We start from the raw sequence: 19,283 nt of genomic DNA on the forward strand, positions 1-19,283 counted from the left end.
CTGAACAGAGGAAAGGAAATTTCAAATACTGATTTGAGGCCTGTTTTTATTGCATTTTATTGCCTTGAGTATCCTCTATGGATGGAAAGCTAAGACTGAGATGGTGCCTTTAATAATAACAAATACAGCTGCTGCTGCTGCTGGATTACTGGAAGGTCTCTGGATACCCCAGTATCTGTGTGCATGTTCATAGAATCATAGATTTGTATGTGTGCATGCTTATTTATATGTAGGTTTATAAATTAAAATAGAGATTTAAAATACTATTTAGATGAACATTTTGGTTTCGACCTTCCTCAGCTGAAACATTTAATTAAACAGCATTCTCTCTCTCTCTGTTTGATCATTTGTTTTTCATATATTATTACTTAGTGTTTGACAATGTACTTGCAGGAAACAGGATCTCTTCATCTGCTGTTTGACTGCTTCTAAGATTGTGTGTGTGCATATACATATTCTGTATCTCCAATCAATTAGTCCTAAACACAACTAAACAGCACAGCAAACAAGTTGGCAGTATATACACCTCTGTATGTGTGTGCCTGTGCATATTTAAATAAAACCAATGACACACACACATGCTTATGTGCATAATACATAAAAATCAAATGGGAAACTTAACTGAACTTTGCAGCTTATATAAAATGGTGCATGCTTCCACAACTGCTGTAACCAAGTCTAGAAAAACAGAGATGTAAATCTTCTAAATAAATAACCTTCCTTGTTCTGGGGCCGCATGCCTCCAATCGCCAGATGCCAGGGACAAAACACAGCCGTTGGCATCCTCCTTCACACCCTGCAGCAAGGTTGGATAACGTATTTGGCCAGTGGAGGCTGGTCTGTTATGGCAAACGGAGCCCTATCAACATCAATCTGCACTTAGTCAGTGCTCACCTGCCTGCCTTCTTAGTTGCAAGTGGCTCAGGGGGTGACCTTGATAATATCAGCTTCCTCTTTAGTCTCGGTATTGCCCATGTAGAACTTGGCAGGGAGGAGGGTGGGGAACAAACTAGAATTTGTTGGCCTGCCTGTGATTGGCTCTGGTTCCTCCTGCTCCATCAGTCCCAAAGAGCACCAGTCACCACTTTATTTGGCAGATGGGGAGGAAAATCTATGGGGGCTTTTGTTTGGAATCCAGCAGGGATTGTTTCTGAAATTGTTAACATCTGAGGTTATAAAAGGCATAGGACAACTGGCCTGTTAAAGGAACCAGTGTGCACCGGAGGACTGTGATTTCCCCGTGACTGAACTGGCAGCTTCAGCTCCTATCACCTTTGTTTACTCAGGTTGCTGCTGGGCAGGACCAAGCACAATCTTCTCAGATTATGAAAGCTTTATCATTAACTAGGAGCACACACAGCCTTGCCTGGCAACAGAAAGAACACCAGGTCATTCAAACGACTGAGAGCAGCACAGTCATGACTTGCAACACCCCAAGGTAAGGCCCATTCAATGCTCTGCGCCAAGAGAAACTGTGCTCAGAAATGCCACATGTGGAAGTCTGGAATGAGAACATCATTGCCTTGGTTCCTGCGGAAGAGAGGCTTCTGCCTAGCATTATCACAGCAAATAGCTAGAAATAATGCACCCTGATGGCTAGGAGGAGCTTAAACCTGAGAGTAGTTTCTGAACCTGTCTGAACATAAATACTGTAGGTTCTGGGCCAACAGAGGACACATCCACTCTTATCTTTGCTCTTTCCAGGCATGGTTCATTATTTAAAACTCCATGTCCAAGCACCTTTTTTTTTCTTTTTTGCTTCAGAGCTTTCCCTATGAAAATCCACTTTTTAAAGCTCAATTGGAGCAAACGTTAAGCTGTGGAAAACCTGAATTGACATTTGCTCTAGTTCAGCTTCAAAGAGAGTGTTTTTGTTGTAAAAGCTTAGGGCAAAAAGAACACACACACACTTGGATACAAAGCGCTAAAGTGCAGACCTCTATCTAGAAAGAGCAAAGCAAAAAGTTAGCGTGGGTAAGTCCTGAGTTGTACTTTGAGTGATAATAATGAGAATAATAATAAATTTCTAAAGGAGTATTAACACATTTGTTGGCTGGTAGCCACAAACCAGCAAAGCCAAGGTGGAGCAGAGACCAGCGCTCTGCCTCTGTTTATTGGAGAATTGAAGCGAAGCTGACAAAGAAAGACGTCTGAGGGGTTTTGTAGGAGAGGGAGGGTTCCAAAAGCATGTGTAATTTACACAGGTTGCTGAATTCAGACTGTCTTTGTGAAGAATATGTAACTCTGGAATTACACTAACATACACTAAAATATGCTAAGGGCTGCCAACCTATCAAAAAAAAGAACTACTAGTCTGTCTTGCTCCTGTACTTTTAGCACCCGTTTGATTCACAAATAATGCCTATGGCTGTGTTGTGGAAAGCTCTGACTCTCACTTTCTGCAGCTGCTGCTGTTACAATCATAGGAGTAAGCCAGAACTTTTGAGTGGGGTCACTGTTGACAATCCTGGAGCACACGCAATTTTTTGAGCAAAAAGAGAGAAAGAAAGTTGGAAACAAAGGAAGGAACTGAAGTCAGATTACCTGATTCTGCCAGTTTGAGTTCACAATCCATGTAATCAAACATCTCAACTGTGAGCTGAAAGCTACAAAAAAAAGTATTTTTTTTAAATGAGAGACATAAAACAAGGACCATCGACTGTCAAAATATCCTGCCATTAGCCTGCCTTTTCAGAAATGGTATACCATGTTTTTTAAAATCTTTTGTCTCCTCCAGGTGATGATGGACTCCCATCAGCCCTAGCCAGCATGGCTGAGCCACACAAACCTCACAATCCATGGTTTGCCTGTGCATTGGGGAAGACACAAAGTCACAGCTTGGAGTCTACACAATGGATAGAGCAAGCCATGGTTTGGCATTACATCTGAATCAAGCCAGAGTGATTCCTGGATGTTGCCTACATTTCAGCTGGTAGGCATGGGGGAATCTCTGAAGCATCCCATGGCCAAGAAAACACGGTCCCGTTCCTGGGCACCTAGACTAAAGGGGAGTGTGAAATGCCAAGAGATAATACTAACTGGGCTGTCCCACAGCTGCAAGAAAGAGGCTTGCTCAACATTCCGGGAGCTGACTGAGAACACAGACAGATCTTGTTGAGTGCAAGAGCAAAACTGTGCCTCTAGTTTTAATCCAGAAGAATGAGAACAACACAAAATTGTAATCTAGGTTTCGGAAGTTTAGGCAACACTGATCTGGCAGGATCAGTTAATATCAGAACTAGGCAGCCAAGGAGCTACTTGGGCTTCTATCCAAAGCATCTTTAATGAGGTACATTTCACACTTGGGACACTCCACTTGTACCCAGGGAACAAAGGCAGCCATTATGCTTTGTGGAAGATGTCAAGTAACCAGAAAGGTGGGGGACTGGGTGGGCGGGGGAAACTTACATGTTATTCACATCTGTTCCCGCAGCCTTTTCTAGCACTTCGTCAGTCACTTCCAGCCCTGGGGGGAATTCGGGGTGCTTTGGAGGAGAAAAAATAAGAATTGGCATTCATTCACTAGGAGATGGCTGCCTTGCCATAACCAAACCCAAAGAGAGACAAAGAGACACAGAAAGAGTGGGAGAGCACCTGCCTTGCTTGCAGAAAGTCCCAGGTTCAATCCCTGGCATCTCCAGGTAGAACTGGAAGAGGACCCTCCCTGAAACCTTCAAGAGCCACAGCCAGTCGCTGTAGACAATACTGTGCTAGATGAACCAAATGGTATGACTCACACACTTATCTTTTATCCTGTTCTTTCCAGGCACGGTCTGTGCTTTAAAGCTCGTGTCTGAGCACCCTTTTCTCTTTTCCCGGAGCTTTCCCTTCAAAAACCCACTCTTTAAAGCTGAGGTGCAACAAACGGCAATTCAAGTTTTCCCCAGATTGCCATTTGCTTCAATTCAGCTTTAAAGAGCAGGTTACTGCGGGGAAACCTCCAGAGTAAACAAAAAAGGCACTCAGACACAGGGCTTTAAAATGCACAGAGGAAAGGTAAGTGTAGATAAACCCTTAGTATAAGGCAGCTTTCCTTGTTTTGCCCACATGTCCCCAGTGCATTCACACATTAGGTTAATTCTCATGCCCAGAAAAATATCTTACAATAGGATGTGGTTGTAAGAGTGGACAGTTCAGGGCTACATATTAAATTAAATTTTAAAAAATTATATACCACTTGATTGTAGTAAAACATTTATGCAGTTTATAATAAATATTTAAATTCTCAATAAAAAGATGTTAAAATCAATTAAGAACATTTAACATTTAAAATTAATTAACGTTAAAATAGATTAAAGCATGTTGACATCTACATGTCTGGATAGGATGAGGATAGGGTTCCTAAACAAAAAGAATAGTGAAAAGAATACAGCAAAGGCACCTGCCTGATGTCAACAGGCAGGGAGTTCCAAAGTGTAGGTGCAGTCTTACTAAAATATTTTCTTACAACTGTGGAATGAGTATTATGTAGTTACCTGTAACATGAACTAAACAATGTGATTCAGCCAAAACATTGAAAACACTGCTTCTCTCCAGAAAGGTAATGGGGTGGAGGCCAGGGCTAAGGTGCCATCCGGCAGGGCAGTGGCTAGAAGCGGTAAGTGGAATGCTGAGCTGAGCTAGGAAGAATCTCAAGTTTACCAGATTTTCGGTACTAGTTACCTAACCCAACACAGTTTACAGCCCCTCCAGACATCCTTTTCATTGAGCATTCAAGCTGCATCTGAAGAAAAGATGCTTCATCTCTAAAGAAGTACATATCCTGTAATTTCCTGCAAAAGTTGTGCTTACAGCCCCTCTGAACAGCAATAATGTGGTAGCATTGGGGAAGCATCACAGAACTACTAACAAAGCAAAATAAATCTACTACTAATGCACTATTATTCTGTCAATAACATGTTTGCCGAGTACGTCCACAATGAAACACCAGTCTGGAGGGACCCTAAGCAGAATCCCAGCTGGGAGACAACCACAGTTTAAGGCAGGTCGGCACGCCTTTCAACCCTCGTAAGTCAGACTAATTTCCTTGTGGAGGTCCACTGCAGACAGCTACAATAATCTTTCCTGCTTGACAGGAGGGAGAAACAGGCAGTGGGAGGGAACTCCCATAATGCCCCTGCTGGGATGCAGCTCTTGGGGTTGAAACTAGATGAGCCCCTTCCCACAAACTGGAGAGTAGCAACCCTACAGAAAAAACCGCTGAGAAGATAAGGTGTGCAGGAGCTGCATAAACAGAAGTTACCTTTAGATGGAAGGAAATTTTGGTGAGCAAAAGTTTGGTATAAATGTTTACGAGCTGGCCGTATCGATCATGTAGGTGGCCCTAACAAGGAAAAATAAACGTTTCATTAAAAGGGATGGGGGGGGAGTCAGGTTTATTTGTTTATTTTTACATTTATATCCCACCTTTTCTCCAAGGAGCTCAGGGTTGCTGTACACAGTTTTCCCCACCCAACAACAACCTTGAAGTGAAGCTGAAAGATGGTGGCTGGCCAAAGGTGACCCAGTGAGCTTTGTTGCTGTGTGACAACTTTGAACCCTGGTCTCCCAAGTTCTAATCTAGCAATCTAAGCAATACACCACATTGGCTCTCTAACTCCACTGGCTTAGATCAGCAATTGATAGCCTCAAAACAAAATCTGTCTCTTGGGAAATGACATTTACCCCGCTCCCCTTGGAAACTTTAAAAGCCACGATAAGACTATAGATCAGCAGCACCTGGTCTTCGGAGAAAGATGGAAGGTAGCCTTGTGCCGCCACCCCCCCCCCCGCCAATTCCACACTTCCAGTTCAAAATAACCCCCAACAGGGCAGGCCAGGCATAGTTGCTGACCAGGGATCTTTGTTCTATATCCAGGACAACATTTGAAGAAAGTGTTCTCAATCCAGTATAAAATTCAAAGTTGGAGCATCCAGCTGGAAGCACATTTCTGGAACTCACCCAGAGGTCTCCAGTTTCTCGGATGTTACTTCGATATCGCTGACAATCTTGAAGAACCTAGAGAAGACAGTGTGTGAAGAAAACTTAGAAGCACAAGAAAATTGGCCACATCAGAAATTCAGGACCTGTTTTCCAAAGGATATTATACTGATCCCTGTCTATTCTTCTATAAAAGGTCAACCAGGCTTAATTAATTTATTTTTATTTTTTACAAGATTTATAGAACACTTAATAAAAAAAATCTAAGCAGTTTACATGAAATAGAATATTCATTAAAAATAGCAAAACAGACTTTAAAAACAGTAGATTAAATAACATTATCAAAATACAGGTAAAAAAAACAGATTTTGAAAATGAATGTACATGATGAAATTACATGTCTGAGTACGCTAAACAAAAGCAAAAAGGTTTTAGCAGGCATTGGAAACACTACAGCAAAGGCACCTGCCTAATACCTACAGGCAACCGATAGGGTTAGAGAGATGTGGAACAGGAATTAGACTGTACCATACAACCCAGAGGATGGAAAACTGCTTTAGGGACCACAAATAATGTTTCTTTAGGTTTGAAACTGAGACTGACCCAGCAAAAATTAATGTTTCATGTATACAAAACTCTACAAGGCCTTTGTAAGAAGGCAACACCTCATACAGATAGATGTTGGAGGTATAATGCAGAAAAGGTCTAATTGAGCCATGTTCAAATATATAAAAGGATGTCACATAGAGGAGGGAGAAAGGTTGTTTTCTGCTGCTCCAGAGAAGCGGACATGGAGCAATGGATCCAAACTACAAGAAAGAAGATTCCACCTAAACATTAGGAAGAACTTCCTGACAGTAAGAGCTGTTCGACAGTGGAATTTGCTGCCAAGGAGTGTGGTGGAGTCTCCTTCTTTGGAGGTCTTTAAGCAGAGGCTTGACAACCATATGTCAGGAGTGCTCTGATGGTGTTTCCTGCTTGGCAGGGGGTTGGACTCGATGGCCCTTCTGGTCTCTTCCAACTCTAGGATTCTATGATTCTATGATTCTATGATATGGACTTCTCCAATGATCTAGTCTTCAGCATCTGAAGTTGTTGTCTGTATCAATTTAGTGCTGGCAATATTCTTGATATTTGCAGATGCATGTACTTTTAAATTATATTCCCATAGTACAGGGACTAACAGCAGAAAAGAGGATTTTGCGAGCCTTTAAGGACTTATATACTTCGAGCTTGAAGGATAAACACCCACTGTATTATGCATTGGTCTGGCTGAATCTGAACATGGTTCCTAAAAGCACCCACCTCATGTGGAATCTTGTTTGGACATCTGGAGGGCTGATCTCAACATATACACTTAACTAACATATACACTTAACAAGCTTAAGGGCAGTGACAGGTCATAATAATTGACAGAGGTTGCAAAATCCAGCTTTTCTTGTCACACCATCAAGCTATTGGGGTGAATAATTTCTGGACATAGTTTCTGTTGTTTTCTCAATCACAGTGTACACACTGTCCCACCTAGAATGTCAGCTACGTGTACAGTTTAAAGCATATTGCCTCTTCTCTTCCGTCAAAGGTCTTTTTCACACTGGTTGAATGGAAGGAGGCCAGCAAACTTACATTTGGATGCCCATCGCGGAGGACTTTGTGGAGAACGTGGCAAAACTTCCAGCTGAGGATGGCACTGCTGGGCAAAGGGAGACCAATTGCGTATGACCAAAAAGTAAATGCTCCTTTCTCATGATGAGTCCCCAGAATAATTCCTTCATAGGAGTCAAGGGCAGTTTGAAATTCAAGGTGTTTAAGGGGGCAGGGAGGAAGGACAACGAAACATGGCCAGCCTCCTAAGAGATTTTCCCATCACCAACAATGGAAAAACAGCCCCAGAAGCACTTAGAAACATTTAAGTGTTGAAGGAAAGGCAGGGTATAAATGTAATAAATATGTAATATTTATCTTAATTTCTACCACAGCTTTTGAGTCACTGCTCTGAACATCACCAAATCAATGAAGGATTGTCTTCTAAATAAAGAACATCATAAGTAATCCTGTATTCTGTATTCACCAAAATTTGATAGAAATATGTTTGTTTTCAACAGTTTTTATGGAGTAAAAAGGATAAAGGATTTGATTTTTAGCATTGCTGAGTTTTCCTCTTGTGATAGACTCTTTGGTTTACCTCATCTTCTGATATGTAAGTGGAAAAAACTCACAGCAAATGGCACCCAGAACATGAGGCATTACATATTACAGAGGAAGAGGAGGAAATGAGACGCTGGTCTGTCATTTTTGGAAGTTACTCTGTAAACCACCAGATAGTATATTTGTTACTGAATGTGTACTTTATTAAATGTCTACTTTAATAAATTTGTACTTAAGTGTACTTTACAAAATTTAATACTTTATTAAATTAGTGTTATTATTAAATAGCACTAATAACAAATTTAACTTAAGAAAGCCAAGCGAACAAGTGACGTGGTAGGAAAAAAGGATACTGCGGGCATGTTTCTCTTTGACTGGTGCTTCCAGAGTGTTGATTGCTTTGCTGATGCTCATAGCCTGGGAAGGGGAGAGAAAGCCAGTATTAAGAATAGCACTGATGTTTACATTTCTAGCAAATACAATGATAAGTTATATGGAATCTAATTATCACTAGTAACAATGACGATAACACTATGACTAAGTGCACAATCCCACAGGATTCCTACATTTAAAATAAAATGTATAAATGGCTTTTTGGTGACAGTACTCACTGGTACAGAGTCCTGGCACCTTTCATCAGCTGCGCATGGCAGCCATTTTGTGCTAGTACACAAGCCTCTTATCAATATATAAGTACCGGGAGCTCATTTTTTACCACAAAAAGCACTGAATATATCAAAATTGTCAGTAAGCCACCCCAATAAATCAGGGGTGGGAAACGTAAGGTGTTTCTTGACTCCAATCCCTGTCAGCTCCAGCCAGGATAGCCAATATGCAAGGATGATGGAAGAGGTAGTCCAACAACATCAGAAATGAATTTTATGGCGATACTGTCACAACTAGACAGGTAGGGATGACCAATCTTCCAGTGAGGCCTATCTGCTGTTACTGATCATCTATCTGAGGTATGCCCAAGAATGTTCTGAGGAACCCCAGAGTTCCCCAAAAGAGAGTGTGAAGCCCACTGAGCTCGATGATCACACCACACTCCCCAACATCCTGTTTCCAGCACTAGGCAGCCACTTATTGTACTTCTGTGAGCCCCTGAGCAAGGTTTGGAGACAAAAAGGTCCTTCTCCAGCTCTTGGATGACAAATTGCCTTTCAACTGTAGCCCGCTGATGAAAGAGAACACCCATACACACTATTTTCTGCTCTTCACTCTCACACTGTACGAATCTTAGTTTCTCATGTCAAGGTTTCGATGTGTGAATTTTGAATCGAAATACTTATCCTGGCTGAACTGGAAAATCAGGCAGCAGGTATGTTTGTGAATTTAACCCAAGGAAATACAAGAACAGATGGAGCTTTTTGATAAGACTTGGGGTGGGGGGAGGCAGCACCATTCAGAATAGTTAAGCATGAATTCAATGGTCCTGTGCTCAAAATATTCCCATTTCTGAATTAGAAGAAAAAATACACCCAAGCATATTTGCCATTCTGTCATAATGGTTAGCATATTGGGCTTGGACCCAAATTCAAATCTTAGCTCCATCACAAATCTTGATTTAAGTGACGTTAGAGCCACTCACTCTCCTTCTAAATTAATCCCACAGGGTTGCTGCAAGAAAAATAAAATGAGATATTCCCACATACATTGGTTATATCTCCCTGGGGGAAAGGGCAGGATACACGACACACAAAAATAATTCTTCGCACTGCAAAGGTTAACATAGGACTTTAAAAAATCTTATTCCGGTAAATTACATCCAGGGAAAATACCTCAGAGCAGAATAAATGTAACTCTTCCCTTTTTAAAAAATAGCTTTCTAGGCTTCATGCTTGCAGAGAAAACTGTAATGCTCAAAGTATACATGGACACAGAATCAAGGAGATGCCTTGACTCTTAAAGGGTTGCAGTCTATATGAAAACATTTGCATTTACAAGAATGAAAGCTGGCATCTACTCCTGGGTACTAGTCAAAATGGCCGAGTACCACCCCCAGCCTAAGGCCTTTTGCGGGGGAAAGGCAGGCAAGGGCTCCTGAGCTCATGTCCTGCTTGGCCACAGTAGAAAATGGGATGCTGGGCTGTAGATGAGCCTTTAGGTCTGATCCAGCAGGGTTCCTTCTGTATTCTATTGCTGAGCAACACCAGAACATATCTTTTTAAAAAAAAAACCTCTACTAGTCTCAAAACTACACACTTGGTGACAAGATTTGTGGCCGCAATTCAGAAAACATTTCTAACAAAGATCTGTGTGCCAAAAATAATCTTTCAAGCTGGTCTCATGGGGTGCATCCCCCACCGAGACAGAATTACCACCCGAGCCATGTTCATCAGGGCAGATTTTTACCTAACCGGTCACTAAAGCATCTTCAGAATCCCCCTGCCTCTGGGAGTGGGGTGGGGATAAAACACTGAACGGTAGAGCAAGCTATGTTCTCACAGCAAAATGAGAACATTTTGCTTCACATCTCTGGTTCTACAAATGCTAGAAACTTTGGTTAAACGAAAGCAGAGGATTTTGAGATTATGTTCATCTGACATGTGGGACTGCTGCCCCCTCCCCATTATCTCACACAGACACACAAAATGTCTCACTCCATTCTAAGCACCACTGCAAGTGACATTTTATTTATTTATGAAAACACTGAGATAAATTGAGATCAACCACAGATACCCTTTCTTTCTATCCCTTCAGGTATTAACAGGGTGACAATGAGCCAGGAAGCCTTTTCTGGGCTGGCACCCTCTGCCTAAGGAACTCCCTGCCCTGAGAGAGTCATATGGCTCTATCACTGCTTGAGTTTAGACCAAGAGAAGGTGACTGTCCCAACATCATCCAGCAAGATACCTGGCTGGGTGAGGATTTAAACCCAGATTTCTATGGACCACGTCCAAAACATTATCCCTGCATCAGGATATTTTTCCTATTAAGCTCTTTTAAAAAATAATAATATGCAGAATCCTGTTTTCTACCATAAGGACAGGACTCTCACAATATTGTTGCAAAAAGTCGAAGCAGCTGCAGCAGCCATCTTAAAACATTCATGAACCAAGAACAAGACGGGAGTAACTGATACTAGAATATCCTCCCCAGGGTCACTGTAACCTTAAAATTCAGTGTCAACAGTAGGACTACAGGAAAGACTAAAATGTTTGCAGTGGTGGTGTTTGTTTCTAAAAAGGATGCTAAGTAACGATGCGCCATGAAAGAGGTTTATAGAATTTATGCATGCTTTAGGTGGAGAGCATAGCTGTCAACGTTTTCCTTTTTTTAAGGGAAATTCTCTTATTCCGAATAGGATTCCTTGCAAGAAAAGGGAAAAGTTGACAGCTATGGTGGAGAGAATTTATTCTTCTTCTCTCTCATTACACTACAACTTGAGGTCATCCAAATAAGCTGAATGGCATGAGATTCGGGGCAGCCATCTTCACACAGCATGTGATTAATTTACAGAATTCGCTGTCGGCACACATCCTGAGATATTTAAAAGGTGCAATTCAGCCATCAGATTTTGGATGAGCATTTATCTGAAAGCTCTGCAAAAATGATTGCCTTCTGTGGACGTTTCTCCGTCACGGGCAGGACTAGGCAGAGGGGCTCCCTTTCAATCGCTCCAGGCCTGACCTCGTTTCATACAGAAGTCCATTGTCGCACCAATTCATTTAGATTCCAAGAACTAGCCCTGCAGCTGAACTGTATAAATGAATGAAGATGTCTCTTTGGAGAGCTATATATGACTAATTGTCCTGTCTTCTTAACCTGCAACATTTCCACAGGTCAGTAGCAAAAAAAAGCATTATATATCCATTCCTGACAGAGTCATCTTAGACACGCTCTTACACATTGTTAGTGCAAACTGCCATTTGTTGCTCTGGTTGTCAAAGCAGAGCGAGGGAGAGTGAATTCTTGGCTTGACTTGACATAAACTTCTGTCATGGCGCTCATTATTAATATCTTGTCTATTAAGTAGAGTTAGAACAAGGTTTGTGGGGAAACTTCTGGAACACTCTGCTTCCACATTCAGAGGGAATTTGAATTCTTAGAAGTTTTACATACAATTATTTCCTCGCCAGATTGATATTTCAACATTATTTATTGCCTCATGGATCAATAAGGGTGAATGCCAATATTCACCCTTTCGTACATTCAATAAATGTGAGAGGGGAGTTGTGGCAGCCCCCCAACTGCCATGGGCCACCTCTCTGCACTCATCTTTACATGACCGCAGGGTTCTCTCCACAGGATCAGAAACCCTGGAAAAGTAGGTTCCCCAATTGTGTGGCGAAAGCCCTGCATTACACTCCTTCTCACGGGAATCCTGTTCATACCAGACATGGGGAACCAGAAGCAACTGTGGCCCCCGAAGTATCTTTATCTGGCCCCTTGGACTCTTCCCCCCCTTCTCTGGCCATGCCTCTTACCAGCCCTGCTTCACACCCTCCCTGACTGTTTGTGCCTGCCTGGAATGTGTCCTTGAACAACAGGAATGTCTCTTGCTTGCTTGCTTGCTTGCTTGCTTGAATGGATGGATGGAGGACCAAGGGCATGGGGTCCTGAGTAGAAACTGGCTGACTGAACAAAATGCAAAATTCACACCTGCTGCTCCGCTCACTTTTGCCTCTGCCCCACCTACTGCTGGCATGTGGCCCCTCAGAAGGTTCTCTAGAAGGGATTGTGGCCCTCAGGTGAAAAAAAAGTCCCCCACTTTCAATATATACCATCAAAATGAACACGTGGGGGGGGGCGTAGGGATTGCTGCTGTAATCCTGTTGCAGACCCAGACGTGTTCACCGAATGTAAGAATGGGGCAATGGGTGTAACATCACAGCAGAGCCAGTGCCTCAGCTGGGCCAGCATCCCTCCTTCCACCATCTTGGGCCTAGAAAGGGCCAGCTACTTTGCTTAGGGAAATTTAGCGACTGCTTATTTGTTTTATAAGGTGCGCCTCTAGGTTTGAGGTAGCAAATATGTAGAAAGCATAGCAAAACTTTGAACAATACTTGGAAAAGTTGACCCTTTGTTTTCAAAACATATCATGCTTCCTTAATAATAAAAAATGCAAATAATAATAATAATAAAACTCAGAAGAAAATCAAAGGCAGGTAACACTGTAAAAACAAGAAGCAATTCATAAGCCAAACTACTGGCATAAAAATAAAGACAAACAATGGTTACAGCCATCTGAATTAAAACATCAACATACCAGAAATATTAAATCAATAAACTGGAATCTCCTCAAAGATTTGTGCAAGAGCGAGGAGGTAGAGATTAATCTGACCATGTTAAATGAGAGTGTTTTAACTTTTTTAAAAAAATGTTATGCAAATTGAAGATAGGTTAGTCTCAGCCAACACAATGAAAAACCGAAACAGTATTTACACAGCCTATGATAAAAAACGCCCACAAGGGCAACTCCCCACCTACAGATTTAGGGCAAAGTTGTGACGGTTAATTTAAGCAAGCTCCTTCCGCCTTTGATCTCTGGCACCTTCTCATTAAGCTGTCATTTTACCAGGAACTCGATTTCAGAATCCAAAGTATTTCCTCACCTAACCACTCCTCTACAACGTCACCACCGCATCCTGCCTGTGACAGTTTTACCTAAGCAAGGTGGGCCTAGCACACATAAAACTCCCCCTCTCTCATTTCTATGTGATATTAAATTCTTAACAAGGCATTCTGCTAAGAAATTACGCTTTAAAGAGGCTAGCAAGATTGTCAGCCTTGTGCAACTCAACGCAGTTGGCACAACCTCTTAAGCAGGGTCAACTTCAATGGCCCCCTGGAAAAATAATAACAACAATACAGTAAGAGAATTTAGCAGGACACGGTAACCTTCTGCCAGACTCAAGGGCTCATCCACACTTCCACATGTCCCATGGGTGGTTTTCTGCTTGTCCCATTCCTTATAGGCACGGGTCCAAGTGGTTTTGCCATGGTTTTCTGATTGAGAGGGCAAGTGGAAGTCTGGATACGCCCTCAAACACTGGCAGAGAAACCTGCTGGTCTACCAACAACCATCCCAACCCAGCCAAGTCTAGAAGAAGCAAGCAATGGGTGCCAGTCCCTTGGAGATTGCACACTGGGTTGAAGTACCACACTTGTGTGTTATGGTGCAGACATGGTGCCCACTCTTCAAGCAGCTGAACAATATTTTAAAAATATTGTTCCAGTTGCTGTGAAGCATGGGTGGAGAACCGTTTTGGCATGGAAAGCCAGGTTATTATCTGACCCCACCCCACACAGGTAAACTCTGACAGGTGGGTGAGATGACCCACCTGTCAATCACCTGGCATCATTAAGCTGCCAGATGATTGCAAGGTAGGTTATCCTGCCCACCTATCAAAGTCCCCTTCCAAGCAGAGCACTGGGCACAGGGCTAGCAAATCTGCTTTCTTCAGGGATCAGCTACATGATGAAGTTCCCCATGCAAAACTGGGTCAAGCAGGCAACCCAGTAGGGTTAGCTCGCTGCCCATCAGCCAATAAATAAAACATTAATTCTGCTGTGGCTGAGTTTCTTCTGCTCCTCTCTTTCAAAATTGTATGTTCATATTCTTTCATACTGATTATAAATTGGGTTTGTTTTTAAAATATCACCCACCCTGGACTTTGTGGTGAAGAGCATGTAAGAAATACCTGAAATAAATAAAACTTGGATCCATTTATTTTTGGAGCTTTTTATAATGTTGGGTTTTTTCATTTTAATACTTGATGAGCCACTCTGGGAATGGTCGCACTCTGGGAAAGGTAGGATATAAATCTTTAAAACAAATAAAATAAAACAGGGATAACACTGCTGATAGGATAGGGCAGCTGTAAATGTTTGCAAAGCACTTTGAAGAACTAGAGAATACTGTAGAAATGCTAATTTTTAAATGAATTTTCAGTATCAAGTTGAGTTCTCTTTCATGGACTTCCCAGTTCACCCAGACAGAACACCTGACCTTCACTCCTTTTCAGCAATATATGTAAATATGTCACTCACTGATACCAGCACATTCCCAGAGCCAGTGAAATTGGGTGGCTGAAGGAGATGACCCAAGATGATGTTAATTAGCATTCACCGCCCACAGAAACCGAAATTATAGAACACTGAAATTCAATCCAGGACAAATCTACCACAGACCATTAGTCATTAGTCACTTTCCTCATAAATGTGACCCAAAGCATCTTACACAATAAAGCACAAAAACGAGCTGCAACAAACACAACCAATAAAACTTTAACCATCTATAGAAGCTACAGCAGCTAACAAGAACCAAGAAATTCAGGGTCAGTTTACCCCTGTTGCAATTCAGCCATAAAACTCACTGGGGGACTTTAGGCTAGTCACGGTCTCTCAAGCCTAACCTACCTCACAAGGCTGTGATGAGGATAAAAATGGAGAGTGGGGAGAACCATGCACATATCTTGAGAGAAAGGTAGAATATAAATGTAGTAATCATAATGGGTAACTATCATAGTCTGCCTTCATAAAGATTCTGGAGACATCAAGATGTCCAATAGCTGGACACAGAAGTTCTGGATTCAACAAATACAGTGGTACCTCGGGTTACATACACTTCAGGTTACAGACGCTTCAGGTTACAGACTCCGCTAACCCAGAAATAGTGCTTCAGGTTAAGAACTTTGCTTCAGGATGAGAACAGAAATCGTGCTCTGGCGGTGCGGCGGCAGCAGGAGGCCCCATTAGCTAAAGTGATGCTTCAGGTTAAGAACAGTTTCAGGTTAAGAACGGACCTCCAGAACGAATTAAGTACTTAACCCGAGGTACCACTGTATTTGAAACCCTTTTAACAGCATATACTGTGTGTGGAAGAGTGGCCTGGTTAATTTTGGGGGAGGAACCAAACAGCTCATTTGTAGGGCACATGCAATGACAACCCTGCCCTGTGGAACTCCCTGCCAGTAGAGGTTCAATAGGAACTGTCCCTGCCTTCTTTCACACGCCTTCTGAAAACTGCACTGTTTAGACAGGCCTTCACAATGTGAATTTTTCTTTAAATCAAGCAGTTAATCTCTTTGTTACAGTCAATTATCAGTGTTCAAAATAAATACTGTATATAAGTATCATGCTTAGCACTGGAGGAAGCAAATGCTATGTTTTTAAAAAATAAAATTTAAAGCCCACTAAAAATCTATATAAAATAGGAAGCAAAGAATCCTATGCATTTCCATTTTGTCATTCTATTAGGAACCCCTCAATACCTTCACAAACCTACAATTGGCAGTGCTCTGCGTTTTCATCCAAGCTGCAAATAAACAGAGTCAGTTATAGGGTGCACAAATGCAGGCATAGATAGCCTTGGAAAAATAAGAACTGCCTACACCTGTGATCTTTTTCCACCTCGGAGTAATATGTACTAGATTTGTTGCCTAGTGTTGAATATCTTAAGTGGCAGCTGTTGAACCACACGGCAGCAGGTGACGTAATGCAAGCCAGGGGAAGTAGATGGCCAGACAGCACAGGGCGGGTCTGAACAGCACTCCCTCTTAATGGATCTTGCCATTCCACCACTTGCAAACCTATAGACCTATATATTGGGAGGGTTCTCAGGTCAATCCTCAGCATTTCCCTTGCCTCTCTACTGCATCAGTTGGTGAGCCACAGCACAGACCCTCCACGTGTCCCTATTTTCCAGGGATGCCCCTGATTTAGAGAAGCCGTCTCAGTTTCTGATTTGATGGACCAGTGGGCAAAAGGCAGCTTTCTCTGCTCCTGTGCATCTATGCTCCAGAAACACAGCTGCATTGCCTGCCCTCCAGAGCACTCGACTCCGCCTGTTCATAGAAGGCCATAAGATAAGGCTTACTGTGCAGAAATGAATTGCACCCACTTCATTCTTCCCTGCTTGTGTTGGGACAAAACCAACCACAATCCCCGGCCTTGTGTTCCCTTGAAATCAGGGATTGCGGTTTGTTTTACTCCCCCAAAAACAGTATCTATAGTCAAGGGTTGTTCCTGACTTACCATCTGCAGTTTGTCTGAGAACAAGCAAACAGGTTCAAGGTTCTTGTAGTGATATACATCTTGTGGCACATTCTTCCAGCAAAGATTCAGAAGGCAAACCCTGCTTTTGACTTTCAAGTGCTCTTGAAGACCTTTTTACACCAACAGGTCTTTGTAGCCATTTAATTTTCAGTTTTTTAAATTAGCTAGTCACTTGATGGTCTGTATTGTTTTTAATAGTGTTTTATGTTTTAATGTTGCACACCACTCTACTTTATGGTATGGCAGTACAAAAATACTTTTATAAATAAAAGGACGCTCCCTGGTTGGAACACAACGCTACACCAGGGATAAGGATGGGGAAGAAATCTGATTCAGTTTGCAATGTAATGTGCAATCCAATGCAATTTGCATTTTCCAAAACAAATTCAAGAACTGGAGCACAACCATCCTTCAATATTTTCAAACTTCAGCAAGTCCATTCCTCAGCCAAGCAATGTGTACAGAACTGCATATTACTGAGGTGAAGTGTGAAAAAAATGCATATACTTGTTTAAAAGGCATACAAAACTGCATTGGGGAAATTTGCTCTGCAAAAAATGTAATTTTAGGAGAAATTCACCCTAAAATGCTGATGAATACTTCTTTCTTTTGTTATGGCAAATTGATGTGGAAATGTGGAGAACTGAACTTCATATTGGAAAAATGAGGAAGTGAGAGAAGCCAAAATAGACAGATTTGCCCTTCCTAGCAGGCATCATCATGGCTTGTTTCCTCCCAGCACAAGTGCAGAAAAGACGCAGTCCACTTTAGGTGTGTTCACAGCAAACCATTAATGTGTGAACTGGGTCATTAAGAAGGCAACACCTTAGGTATAGGCTGTGCAGAGACACACCAGTAAACCTCCTCGCTGAGTGGGTAATTAAAACAAAAACAAAAAACACTCCCAGCACAGAGACTAGATATACTAATATAGATGCTTCTGTGGAAGGTCTTGCAGTCAGTGCATCTCAGCTGAGGGGAAGTAAGGCAGCCTCCCTCTGCAGACACACACATGCATGATCCATCATGTTCTCTGTGTAATAAGCAGCATCTGGCAAGCATTTATATTGACCCCTTAAGCTATAGGAGTGAACAGTTTAAAGCCTGATTTAGCACCAAATAAAAGAAAAACAGAGCAACCCACCACACCCACTAGTGGGGTGGTGGTGGAGGCCCTGCGCATCTTTCCAGACAGATTACAACATAAGTTTAAAACCCCACCACCATGTGGCTGGTGACTCAGTTAAAACTAGGCCCTCAGCCACTGCCAGGATAGGTCATCAGCCCAGAACAAGGATCTTGAATGAAGATGCTGTTTTTCCCCCTTATGCACTCAGCATCAACTTTAAAACTGGGCCCCACATGCATCTCTACTTTCGTTCACGTGATTGTTAAAGCAAACACACAAACTGCCTTGTGCATTATTTTCTTTTACCCTTCCCTTCTTCACATATATATATATGTCCAAACAACAAATATTCCTGGAGGAGTTTGATCTGCAGCTATCCTGTAGTAAATTTTGAAATTAAACTTACACCAGTGTTTTGCTTTTAAAAAAAAACAAGTAGTAAACTTAAGATCCGTTAACAAACATGTCCTGCTTCAACAGCTAGGCCCGGATAGGCTCCCACAAAGTAAATATAAAAGTATCAAGACCACCTCACCCCAAAGACACCTACTAATATGAGGTAGTGACAGAGAAAACTGGCATCAAGAAAACTGATAATCCAGGACATTTTTAGCCTCTCTGTCCATCAGCAGGAGCATGAGACACACACACACACACACACACACACACACACACACACACCCCCTGGGAGTATGGCCTCTAAGAGGAAAACAAAGTTGCCAGACCCCTTTTACAATATGGTGTGACACTGAAAAGGCCTCAGTTTTGTGTTAAATTCCATTACAGTGGTACCTCGGGTTAAGTACTTAATTCGTTCCAGAGGTCTATACTTAACCTGAAACTGTTCTTAACCTGAAGCACCACTTTAGCTAATGGGGCCTCCTGCTGCTGCCAGAGAACGATTTCTGTTCTCATCCTGAAGCAAAGTTCTTAACCTGAAGCACTATTTCTGTGTTAGCGGAGTCTGTAACCTGAAGCGTATGTAACCTGAAGCGTATGTAACCTGAGGTACCACTGTACATTGTTGAATAAGTGTGCCAGGAGCGTAACTAAGGTGGTTCAACTGCGACACAAATTGTGCAC

The 19,283-nt window shown here is 42.1% G+C and overlaps 1 protein-coding gene and 1 long non-coding RNA gene across 4 annotated transcripts in view; one reads left to right on the forward strand and one right to left on the reverse strand.

Annotated features, from left to right (window-relative positions):
• Nucleotides 1–19,283, reverse strand: part of HIP1R (huntingtin interacting protein 1 related) — a 70,665-nt gene that overhangs the window by 37,947 nt on the left and 13,435 nt on the right. For 2 of the 3 annotated variants that reach the window (XM_080985423.1, XM_080985425.1), the window contains exons 2-7: nucleotides 8,422–8,485; nucleotides 7,547–7,689; nucleotides 5,942–5,998; nucleotides 5,243–5,323; nucleotides 3,409–3,485; nucleotides 2,545–2,606 (exon numbers count right to left, since the gene is read on the reverse strand). In XM_080985423.1, the coding sequence (XP_080841549.1) occupies nucleotides 2,545–2,606; nucleotides 3,409–3,485; nucleotides 5,243–5,323; nucleotides 5,942–5,998; nucleotides 7,547–7,689; nucleotides 8,422–8,485 (484 nt within the window). Of the gene's footprint in view, nucleotides 1–2,544; nucleotides 2,607–3,408; nucleotides 3,486–5,242; nucleotides 5,324–5,941; nucleotides 5,999–7,546; nucleotides 7,690–8,421; nucleotides 8,486–12,405; nucleotides 12,505–19,283 lie in introns of those variants that run through there. The other variant, XM_080985424.1, reaches the window with a different exon arrangement.
• Nucleotides 7–5,935, forward strand: LOC308465474. Its single transcript, XR_013980466.1, has 3 exons — nucleotides 7–1,438; nucleotides 2,738–2,932; nucleotides 5,419–5,935. It is a non-coding gene; the product is annotated as an uncharacterized lncRNA (long non-coding RNA).

Source organism: Podarcis pityusensis (assembly GCF_964106645.2).
Source record: "Podarcis pityusensis genome assembly, chromosome: 16".
Lineage (NCBI taxonomy): Eukaryota > Metazoa > Chordata > Lepidosauria > Squamata > Lacertidae > Podarcis > Podarcis pityusensis.